This window comes from Pogonomyrmex barbatus, unplaced genomic scaffold (assembly GCF_055798465.1).
Source record: "Pogonomyrmex barbatus isolate J1 unplaced genomic scaffold, ASM5579846v1 scaffold10, whole genome shotgun sequence".
In the NCBI taxonomy this organism is placed as follows: domain Eukaryota; kingdom Metazoa; phylum Arthropoda; class Insecta; order Hymenoptera; family Formicidae; genus Pogonomyrmex; species Pogonomyrmex barbatus.
Genome location: NW_028297099.1, coordinates 6,511,609 through 6,523,982, shown reverse-complemented (window position 1 = coordinate 6,523,982; position 12,374 = coordinate 6,511,609). Strand labels below are relative to the sequence as shown.

General features: G+C 47.8%; 1 protein-coding gene across 2 annotated transcripts in view; it reads left to right on the top strand.

The window, feature by feature from the left end:
* The window catches only part of LOC105432539 (uncharacterized), a 149,440-nt gene that overhangs the window by 96,989 nt on the left and 40,077 nt on the right, over positions 1 to 12,374 (top strand). Inside the window, exon 3 of one of the 2 annotated variants that reach the window (XM_089085574.1) lies at positions 69 to 113. The exons of the other annotated variant lie outside the window; for it this stretch is intronic. Within the exon in view, the coding sequence (XP_088941700.1) occupies positions 69 to 113 (45 nt within the window). The remainder of the gene's footprint in view (positions 1 to 68; positions 114 to 12,374) is intronic. 2 annotated transcript variants of the gene reach the window in all.

Sequence of the window (12,374 nt, the reverse complement as noted above, 5' to 3'; positions counted from 1 at the left end):
TTTTAGACTAAGCGTGCATGTTACGAAACTACGTGTCGACTCTAATTCCGTGTTATTCTAATTTGCAGGTGAGTAGGCGATCCAAAGAACACGCGACAGAAGAGAAGGGAAGGGTGAGTCAATTTGAGTTGTCATTAGAAATCGTAGTCGAGGACCAATCTCGAACAATCGCGGGGTGATCCGCTATCCCGCGGGTCCCCGCGAAGTCGGGCGTTCACACAACGGCTTCCACCCACGTGGCCGGGGAACTTGTCGATGCGAGTCCGAGTTCGATCAGCATGCATGTCACGTTACATCGAACAGGAAGGGCCGTTTAATAACACGGCGGAGGACAGCTCGCATCCGCCTCGCGTCGGATTGTCCGGATACGCGTTCGACCGCGGATATTTTTTTTTTTTTTGCGTTGCACTCTGTTACACGTCGTGTTCCGACGTTGTTAATCGGGATGGATGTATCTGGGGGGAGGGGGAGGATTTGGGGGGATTCAAATTCCCCACAAAATTAAAAAAGAAATATTAAAATTAAAGTTATGATTTACAAAAGCTAATATTTAAAATTGAGGAACGAGAAAATATTTTAAATTTTAAAATATTCGAAAAAGCAATTTATTAACGCTTTAAAAAAATTGCTGCTTATATCTGTTGATAAGAATTGATAATTCTTCCTGCTCGAAAAAAATCCTGGATACTTAACGGCACCTAAAAATGCGAACGAGGAGAAACTGACTGTCGATGCTAATGCACGTACGTTATAACAACATGACGAACACGTAAATCTTGTTATTGGGGTTTATTGCGCAGGGAAGAGAGATTTCTCGCGTTTTCACAAGTCCCCTCGGGACTGACCCGACTTATTGGAGACCACTATTCTGAGCTTGCGCCGGAGCAAAAAGCATTTCAGGTTATCCTCCTTCCCTCGAGGAAATAATCAACAAGTTTTTCGTATTTCGTATTTCTCACTCTCGCGCTCCACAGTGTTGCTGCTGTTTGCTGATTACTTTTTTAAATGTTGAACAATCATAACTTTTCTTCTTACTGTGGAAGAACTCGAAGTAATCTTGCTCTCAATTTGCAAGGCAGATTGCAGTAAATAAGAAATTAATCGAAGCGCGACGGGAATACAGCGATCATTTTCATAGCAAAATTCTCCATAAAGTATACGGAAGTATAATGATTATGCAAATTTTGTGAAAATAATCACGACATTAAAGTAAAGTATGAATCGCGATAGAAACCAGGACGAGAATGTCCGAAGATCCTCGCGGTCGCTGGCGCGTTAAACATTTATTAAACGAAAGTGCAAAAACGATGTTCTTAGGGTGGGTCGGTGCTGGCGCATCAAAAGGCCATGCAAATTCTTCATCAATTATGTAAGAAAGTAGGTCAGAAAAATCCACGGTTAATTTCTCGTCCAGCAGATTGTACGCGCGCGTATGTGTGCGAATGACCCTGAAATCGTACCGGCGAATACGCGTACTTTTAACGGCGGCATTTGGGATTCTTTCGACGAATTCATTCGACGCTAATTGAGTGGATTTCACCGAGTCGTTTGTCTTTCGGCACCAACAACCGAATGGTCACACAGTTCGCCGTTCGTCGACTGCGAGATTTCCTTGCGAAAGTCTCTCGCGCACGAGTGCAAATTCCGCATGCGACATATGTTCGATCTCGAAAGCGGACTTTCCGGACGGTATATTAAAGCGCGATCACCGACCGGCACGAAAATCTCGAAATTCACCGCGCGCGTCGATCGAATCTGCAAATTGCGAACGACGCCGTGTTCGATCAGGCGTGTTTAAGCCTCGCGAGCGCGGTGTGCCTCGTTAAACCTCGTCGAAGGTGTCTCGTTAGAGGTCTCCCGATGGTGACTTGCTAATACCCACTTCCTTACTTTCTCCGCCTCTAATTGTCACGGCCGTTAAACAACGGTACGCGTAAATTTCTTTAATGCGCGATCGCGCACACGCCTCGATCCCGTCCACGCGCGACGCAAGTCGCGAGCCGCTTTCACGATTAAGCAGATCTAGGCGAGAGACGATTCGATAGGCGAGGAGCGATAACAGGAAAAACACAAACATACGCCGCTTTACTTCTCGAAACGGGCATGGGGTACTCGGGCCTCCTCGTTCAATCCGACGAGTTAATCGCCCGCTCGCACATTTGTATAACGAGATGTGTTGTCGACAGGAAGTAAGGAGGATGTAGCGGCAATCGCTATCGTCGTGGCATTATCTCGACACCGTTAATTAACGAGGGCTAATGACGCCGTGACCCGAGCCCACGTATACCTCGAATAGAGAGCAGAGTGGAAACGGGTCGCCCTCGCCCGAGAATAATTTCGCGACTGTTGGTCTCGCGAATGCAAATTAATTATTCGGCCAGAGAGTGACTTAAGCTCGGGTATGTATATTCGCGCTGCAGTTCGCTCGAAGTGCAACTATCAAGAGCTGTCGAGTCGAATGGAGACGAGATGCATTAACGCAATGCAAATAGACATTTACGCATGCGGGTATACACCGAATATTGAATTGTTATTGTTATTACTGTTGCGACTGACGTTTGAAAAGGATTGGAAATCAATGATTGAACAATCTCTCTCGGAGAGACGAATTAAAAATAGACCTCGAAAAAAGGCAACTCATTTTTCTTTCTGTCTTTTTTTTTTTTTTTTTCGTTCTCTTTCTTTCCATGGAACGCGCGAAAATTATTTCGTTTCGATCGTACCGATGGGATTTCTTTTCCCTCACGTTTGCGCGTGCATCGTCGAGCCGCGCTCGCGCTCGTCGACGATTTAACGAGCCCGATGCGTTTTACAACTAAGCCGCATCCTGAATAGCAAGTCGCGCGCTCGCCGTCCGTTCATATAAATCCGCGAGTTAGCTGTAAATTCACGTTGATTGGACGTACCAGTCCAATGGGATTATGCAGCCTTGACGCTTAATGGAATTTTCAAGTTCAAACCGACGAGAGGCGACGCATATATGCACCGGCTCTCTCTCCACGTGCCTGCCTTGTTTGTTATCATCGCTACTGTGGCTTCTCGATTATTTTCCACGTGTGCCCCCGCTCTGTTTTTACGCGCGCGAAAGAGAAAGAGAGACAGAGAGAGAGAAGGGGGATGGACGGGGGGGGGGGGGAGTGATTCGCGCCGTTGCGAATTCAAGGCCGATGACGAATCGCATTTTCTCGCCCCGATGATTTTTGCGCACACGGGCACGCACAACATACGTGTTTTTCACCGCGGATCGCTGAAAGAGAGAGAGAGAGAGAGAGAGAGAGAGAGAAAGAGAAAAAGGAGTAGAAAGACCCCGCGATTTACTCCGTGACGAGAGCGATAAACCTCCGACACGGGGTTAACGGCTTAAAAGTGGCGGCCCATTGATAACAAGGTCGTTGTCGGGACCTATCGGCGATGAATCATCGATCGGCTTTCACGGGATAATGGAACGAAGTCCGCGAATCGTGTTGCGTCAATTGCACCGCGGCGCAACGCGGAGTGGATGGCGAAAACGTGACGAGCGCAAACGATCTACGAATTTAACACGCGCGGGCGTGCGCGAAATTGCAAAATTAATCGTTCGTAAATGAAAGCCGCGCTCGCCGGCGCGGCTCGCTATTTTGTTACAAAATCGCGAATTAAGCTCGGCTTTGCCGGCGCGCGTGCCGCCGCGTTTTCCAGCAGAATCCATTTCCCATTTCTCTGTTCAGCGTCACACACCGTGTGTGGCATTCGACGCTTCGTTAAACACACACCGAACACACCGGCGCCACGTGTATAATATCGATAAATGAGGAATAAACCGAAGAATTATATTTCTTCGCTCGTACGCGCGACAGTACGGGCGAACTCGTCGAGCTGCTAATTAACGCTCGTCCCCGACCGAGCTGGAGTTTCAGTTGTATTTATGACGCGGAGCCGTTAAGGCTCACATTCGTGAGAAGAGGAGAGAAGCGTGAGAGAACCCCTGAGAATCGACACGATATTCCGTTGTCGGCTGTGTAAGCGGAATAATCGCAATAGCACCGCTACGGCGATTATACCGAAGCCGTAGTGGACTCCGGGGAGGTGAGGTGGAGGGAGGGGGGGGGGGATAAGAAGACGCAGTCGAGAATGCTTCTTCTCTGGTGGTCCCGCGCGCGGCTCTCGTCTCGCGCGTTTTTAAGAATCCTCACGAATCTCTCGAGTGGGCGCTAAACATGTTTACTTACTCGCCGCACGAAGCGCATACGCACGCGGGAGTCCGTCCGCAGGTACGCGCCGCACCGCGCGGTCGTCACACTTTCGCAAGCCGAGAAGAACGCGTTTTTAACCGACGGACGGATCTTTTTCTTAACGCGGACGAAGCCTTCGACCGCGCGCGGCTTTTTCCGCGCGCAAACGCTCGCAAAGTATCCGGCGGAGTGCTGCCCACGTCTCCCGCGCGTAGAGATTCCTCGCGCGAGACGCACGTAACGAGGCAATAATGATAGCGAGGTAATAATGATAGTGCCTTTACGCGCGACGTGGGATTAATAATAATAATAATCATTATAACAAGGCGTCGTCGCGGACTTTTCTCCTTTCGAGTGGAAGGCTCGAGAGGAGAATAATACGTCGCGCCGCGGTCTCTCCGCGCGGGGTCTCTTGATTAATCGATTTCCTTTCGTCGGCCATGTCGGTTCGGTCGCGACGATCAATCACTTTCAAGCGACCGACGGGATCATCGGGATCGGGACTTGCATCGCGTCGCTTCCGACAAAATTAGTCCTTTCAAGGATAAGGCGCGTCATTGAGCGGCTATTTTTATTATCCGCGCGGAGTCGCGGCGACGACGGCACGCCACGCCGTGCCACGTCGAGACGCTTTATCGTGTGCGCGATACAGACTTGCGGCGGAAGGGCGACGCCGCTTTGATCACCCTTTATGACCAGCAAGGTGTGTTAAATCCTTTCCGTGAACGGTCGGCGCGTTTACAAGCGAGGGGGAGCCGTTTTGCGTCAGTTCATTCATGAAGGCGCGCTTCCTCGAGCACCCACGCCTCTCACCTCTCGTTGTCGTGGCAACGCGACGTTATTTTCATTCATAAACGTCTCCGCCCCCCCCGTCTTACGCACGCCGGCAATTTCTTACGCACGTGAGTCACTCGCGGCGCCCGGCGTGACGGAACGCGAGCGCGAGGCGGGTAGTCGATTGCCGATCGTCGTCCAGATTACGAGCGAGCGAGTGTCCCACGGAGTTTTACGCCAGACGTCACGCTTTCGTCGTCGAGGACACGCGATACCGATCGGACGTTATTAATACTCTGGACAATAGGACGAGAAGGAGGCGAGCGTGAACGGATGAGGTTCCACGAGTGGCAGTATCGCGCCGAGATTTGGCTTGGGGTAGGAAGGGCGCGGGACAGGTGCTTTCAGGCAAGTATATCCCGGGATATCGTCGTGGAATGTAGGTCGCTCGTGATTAATGCTCGTGGTGGCGCCAAGTGTCACGTCCCTTTGGAAAAGTTACGCGATAGGCAGGGAGAGAAGTTTCCTCCGGACTTTCTCTCGTCGCACCTTACGAACTGTTCTTACCGTTATCTTAGCCGTACGGTACGGAGATAATCTTAAAGTAACGACGATAGACAGACAGCGGACGGGCAGAGGGAGAGGGGAGGAGGATCGGAGGAGGAAGAGAAGGTGAGGAGAGCGGAGAGTTGTGATTGTAAAACCGCGAGGTGGGAGATGATAAAATCGTGTTTCACGTAAAGGACAGGACAGCCAGCGCGAAGGATCGCGCGACGTGTAACGCGACAGGTATGCTTTCAGAACGGAATTAAAATTCCGGTATTCAGATAGGCTTTCTTAATGCGCGACCTGCATTAGCCGTGAGTCATTGCCTTCGCTAACTGGATAGAAGTCGACGGCAACTAACGCACAATTACGCGCGTCACGAGCGAGCGGGGCGGACTAGTCATGCTATGCTCTTAGCAATCAGCGCGCAGAATCGGCGGGTTTCTTTCTTTGTGCGTGTCCGAATGACGCCCGGTCCTTGTCTTCTCGCTCGCCCGAGTCATATCTCGTATCCGGGTACGATCGGACCTGTCTCGCAGAAAATCGATTAGTACTTTTCCTCCTGACGATTCACGGCTTTGCCGATTCTTCTGTATCGCAGCGGCCTCCACCGCGTTGCGACATCCGCATCCAGAACAAAAAATTCTTAAGTCAAGACTATATGTTCTCATATATAAGCAAAAATATTATAATCTTTACATTATAGAAGATTTATTATATTATAAAAAGATTTTTAATCATAAGTTTGAGCAAAAGCAATACTCGCATCGACTCGCAAATTTATTTGAATCAGGATTAAAATTTTTAAGTTATAATATTCTCGTTTATATATGAGAATATTTGTTTTGACTTTAAGACTAATTTTTTTCTATGCATTAATCCTTCGAATTTTCTCCGATATTCATTTATAAGAAACGTGTCTCTTTATTATATAATGTGAAACATTATTATATAATGTGAACATATTAGAGTCTCAGAGATGTTCAGCAGTGCTGTTTCGGTTCATGGGAATATGAAGTTAAAAAGGAAAATGTAGAAACATTTATCAATCATTTATCAGTTTTGATATACCATTCACGGTTTTTCCGAGTTAATTATCGACGCCAACGTGCAGCGTCGCGAGGCTCAAGCGGATTATTAATGAGCAGGAAGTAACGCGAGCTCGATGAACAATCTACAATTTTACTTCACATTCCGTAATTTGCGTATTTCGTTGGAAGAATATTTTAAAGTAAAGCGATCCGTGTTCTTTATTTTTTTTCTGTTAAACAGTTCGCACGCGCACGTGACTGTAGACATTGCGTGAATAATGCAGCGCAATCAACTGAGTAATGTCAGGTGAATAATCATCGCAAATTGCAATAGACATAACTCTCCTTCCGGGAAGTGTTTTTCATCCAATTTGTCTCATAACGAGTCAGGCATTAATTTTATTAGGATCGCTTTTCATCCATTGTTTCCCAGCTTTTGTGCCAGCGTTAGTTGCGCTCTGGCGATATTTCGAACGGTGGCTCGAGCGATGCGTCGAATTAGCGTCGAAAAATCGCGACGTTCGGGCACCGCCGGTTAAATCCCGTTAAGCGAAGTTCGAACGGGCGAAATTTGAACGTGAGAGATCGACAAGTACTGTTCACCCGCCATCGTTTCAGGCTGCGTTTCTGCATCGGGAATGAACGCAACGCACAAGGAACAAGGTGAAAGAATGACAGAGCGGTCGGCGAGCGTTGCGCCCGCCGGGGCAATAATGATGGAATTCCAGTTACCCGTTTTACGCGAATTCGCGGAAGCATAAAGTGTACCGGGCATCTCGCGAGCTAGACCTCGGAACGTATCTCGCCCGCGGAATCGCGTTTTCCCCGTCGGGGAACACGCGCGCTCGCCGACGGACGTGACGGGGCTCGCGCAAACTTTCGACTTTTAGGCGCTTTTTCGATAGTTCGAAGCGACGTGTCGAAAAGTAAGAATTACCTCGTTTTCCCGAGCGAGTTGCCGCAACACACTTCGTCGAACACATTTTCGTCGAAAATTAGCACTTGCGAGCACGAGTAACACTCGCCTCTAGGATATATTACGGCAACTCGCAACGTGAGCGAGCACTTTACGACGCTCGGAAGCTGAAGGACGAATGCATTACGTATCTATATACGATTCTACTGACATTTGTATATTAAAGCACGAAGGAATTTTTTTATGGGATTAAGATTGTAAGCCGTGAGCAGGGGGGGGGAGGGAGGTCGGCCAAAGCGGATAGAAAATGTTACCATCTCCAGGAATACCGCTGTTCATCGTGGAAATATCAGGGTCGCGCCTATCGTGTGAGCCAAGTTATCCCCGAGAGCGAATCGAAGGTTAAACGCAACTCAAATTCGTATCGGTTTTCGGCTGATTGCATATTTCCGTGGTAGTGCCTTGGCGCGCAAGTAAATAGGCAACGATAGATCTGTCTTACCGTAATGTATGATAATACGATGCGCCAGAAAGTGATTTATGGGATGTAGATAAATCAGGAGAGAAAGCGGCTTCTTTCTTTCTTGTTTACGAGCCTGACTGGAACCACCTCGGCAAAGTTGGCTTCACTTCGTTAAAATTTGAAACAAATAAGCGGATAGCTTCTTGCCCGTCCCCTCCTCCCCCCGAAGATTTATAGAGCTCTTAATCGGCTTTAGAGAAAGAGTTCGGTCGATTAAAGCCCTTAAAACAAGGCTAGCCAATCTTTTTGTCCGACGTGCCGTTATAAATGTTCGTTAGAAATCTTTGCTGTATTACTCTGCTACAGAGTTAAGCAAGAAAAAAAAAAGGAAGCCGTAATCTCACTTATACTTTCATTTCTTGCATTAAAAGCGAAAAGCTTCTTTTGTTTAATGAAGTTTATCACTTCTTTTTTTTTTTAAATTTTCTTTAACAGCGCGTGCTTCTTTAAGCACGCGTATTGCAGATTAGTCATTCCTAGATGAAACATTATATGAAAGGACAAGGAGGGGGGAGAGGGGCTTTAAAAAGACAAATTTTTTTGTTTTCAATTTTAATATTACGATTGTTAGATAATCGATAGAATTCTTCTAGAAAGCAATCAGAACTCTGCTTATTTTTTCTAATAAATTTAAAAAAAAGGAAGCCAACCTCGTAGAGCTATTAGAATCGCAGAAAAGAATAAATCCCAAAAAGAACACATACTCATTTTTCTGGTTTTTTTTTTCTTATTTTTTTTTATTATATTTAACAAAAGTAAATTTCAACGTTAAGATGCTGCATCCTCCTCCGTGATATGATAGATCCGATGAATATGATCTTTGTCTCTCCTTCTCAGAAAAAGAACGTGTAATACGCGCGTATCTCTTTCGCTGAGAGAAAAGAATCAAACTCTAAATAAAATTATAGAAAAATTTTGCGCGATGTGTCATCAGGCATGTGATTTTGTATCGCGGATATTATCATCGTCGTAACGCGTCGTAACGATCTGTAACAGATACTGTGCCGTAGCGTCAGGAAATCCCTGTTGACTCTCGACATCGCTGGTACAGTGCGATAACGACGCACTTCCTCGAAGGATTTTGATATCTGAATTCCGGAAAGATACTACTAATGAAATGCGGAAACGCGGGCGCGCGCGCGCGCGCGCGGTGGAGGCGAACGGCAGGGGGTACGTTTGCACCTGCGTCTGACGTGCGAGAGGCATGAGATTTCGTTTTCGAGTAAATATCTTTATTCTATCTGATTGAGTCAGCGCGATTGTACCTCTCGCTTTCGTGACGCTACGTATTACATCTAGTCAGCGATGACTCACGCGTCTTTTTCACGTTGCTCCAGCGAGACGCGACCACTGTGCCGTTCGTGCCTTTCCGAGACGCATTTCCATTGGCATTCGTCTTCGCGACGAATTAATTATTTAGCGCGCAAGTTTGGATCTGACACGACGAATTCGTTCCACGAAGGCGAGATCGTTCGGAAATTTTAATTACGTGGAGAGAACTCTGACTTTCTTCCATTTCGGGAATATCGTCTCATCGTTGTCCTTTAACACGAGAAATATTTAATAGCGATAAGAGGAAATTGATACGCGGGTTATATCATGTCACAGATTTGAAATCGAACCGCGACGAAATCGATTCGCGGACAACGAGTTATCTGTTCACACGAGCACGAGCGGAGATAAAGGAAATCTCGGAATGCAATTTGGAGTTCGTGGAAACTGGTCGTACACTCATACACTTTTCTGATAATGAGTCAGCGACGATATAACGACCCGCTATTGCGCAGGTGAGGTCATTCACAGTGCACGCTCACTTTGTCTAGGGGAACAGAGATATTCGCTCGCATGCATTCGTACTTTTTCTCCGGCAACAACGACGACGACGACGACGACGACGGCGACGACAACGACGACATCGACGACGACGACGACGACGCAAAAACGCTCGCCCACCGCGCGATTACGGTTAGAAGTCTTTTCGTAGAATCGGGTCAGACAGCTGTCGCATACACCTCGGCCTCGGCGACCCCCTCCCCTCTCCTCCTATCGTCTCTTCTTTACGATGGTACAACAAAGGCGCCCGCGGTCACGCGTACACGCCGCCGAACACCCACGCGGGCGTGCGCACACCCTCGCAAATGCACCGTTCGCGCTGTATATAATGGGCCCGGCACGGGTCCTCCATTGTCCACTTATGGTTAAAGGCTCCCGTCGGATAAGCGCTCTGTCGGATGAAAACACGAAGAGAGAGAGAGAGAGAGAGAGAGAAAGAGAGAAGGAGAACGCGGAGTACGCGGGCCCGAGGGGATAAGGAGAAAAGGTAGTCGTGTACGGCGACGACACGCGAGATCGGGGCCCAATGTCATCGGGCCCCACTTCCGCGAATTTATGCGATTATTATGCCGGCGGTTATGTTGGCTGGCGAACGAATGAAACCGCGATGTCGCCGGGACTCTAGGCGGGCCCCGACATCGCGACAGACAGGACCAGGGCCCCGTTATGAACCGTTGCTGTTACGTGATCGGGCAGGCGTATTAGGCGCTCGTCCCGTTGACTTTGACGTCGCTGTTATCGGGATATTCTTCTCGGCCGTGACGCAAAAGCGCCGCGTGCGCACATGGAATTTTTTTGCGTTCTTTTTTTTTTTTTACGAGACGGTTGCGCAACGTTTTTAGTATGCGAAGCGCTAAGGTAAAAATGCTGATGCGCCAAATAAATATGTCCGAATGTGGATAAATGCCGAATTTGCGCAGTAAAGTGGCACACTGGTACTGAGAGAACTAGATCTAATTGCCCCTCGAGCAACGTGAATTTACGGCCAGCTTTCTCATTATCAATGGGTGTCTAACCAACAGGAATCGCCTGAAAGACGCTAAACGAGGTGTCAATTTGCTGGTTCTTGACCCTGCTCGAGGGTTAAAGGCCGCGGTGGTACACCTACTCGCGTAACTTGGTAGGCGGCGACGGCAAGCGATGCACGAAAATAAGACGAACGCGAGACACGCGTTGAATCCGAGCGGTACGAAAAACTTTATTCGTGCTTCTGCCGTCGCTGCAACAGCGACGTGAGAGGAGGAGCCATCCTCACGCGATCGAGAAACCTGTGGTTTTCATTCGGTGCAATCTCATGGAAAGATAACCGCTGCGCGTCTTAACAACTAGACGTTAGTTTGACAAGTTGATCCTGACCGCGAAGACGGTATGATTACGATTACGATCGACTACGTCGCATCTTCGTCGCTCCAAGTTTCTTGTACTTTGTTTTGTCCTCATTTTGTTCAAAACTCCTCCTCACACATGTTACAATTATTAGATTTAGATTGTAATTCTTGAAAAATAATTTTATATTATTTTATATATTATATATTATTTTATATAATTTTATATTTCATTACATTCTGTCTGACACATGTGCCCTTTGTCAATATTTTTCTTAATTTTTTGGAGTATTGTAGAGAGTATTGTTTTCTACCTGGAAAACCGCAGTTCTCAAGGTTTTACGAGCGCAATTCGCTTCGCGTTTCATTGACGCTTGGAAGCCGAACGGAAGTGAGTCGCCGCGCACAAATCCGCACAATTTCCACACGTCAACTCGCACAGAGAGTAACGGCAGATAAGAGTGAAAGTAAATCAGGCGACTTTTTGCTCGCGCGCGATGCGCAACTCGACGATTTATTTATTTTTTACATTGCGCCGTACGCTCCTCACATGCGGCGAGATAGTCACGACATAAAGGATACATCCCCGCGATAGTTATAAATCATACATGAGAGATCATGCGCGGCGCAATAGAAAATGTTGGAAACCGTACGGAGCAACCGTACGGGCGGAGATACCGATACGTTTCTTTGCGTTCCGTTCGATCGGATAATTTATGACATTCGGTTTCTAGTGTTTACCCCGCCTGAGATAGCCGGTCTTTGTTTTGACATGTTAAACATCGCCGTCTGTTGTCTCAAGTGTCATTCCTCGCGTGCATACCGATTTCCTCACGCCGGTACGTCTGCCGAGACGTGATTTATCGCGTTCCCCATTATCACTTTACTTTTTTTTTTTTTTTTTTTTCTACAGAGAAGAACACAAAACCACTCGGAGCCTTTTCCTACGTGTTCTAAAAAAAAAAAAAAGACCTCATTATCTCGACAGATACACCCTTTCCCATTCATCGATTCGATTTTCTTTCGTGCGCGCTCGCATACACACGCAACAAGCGGCGTGCACGCGCGCGACTCACGCACGCACGCACGCACGCACGCACGCACGCACGCACGCACGCACGCATGCATGCACACACGCACGCACACATACACACGTGCGATCGCGCAGCAGCTGTTCCCTACACGCGTGGTCCACGGACACGCGTATGCGTGCGC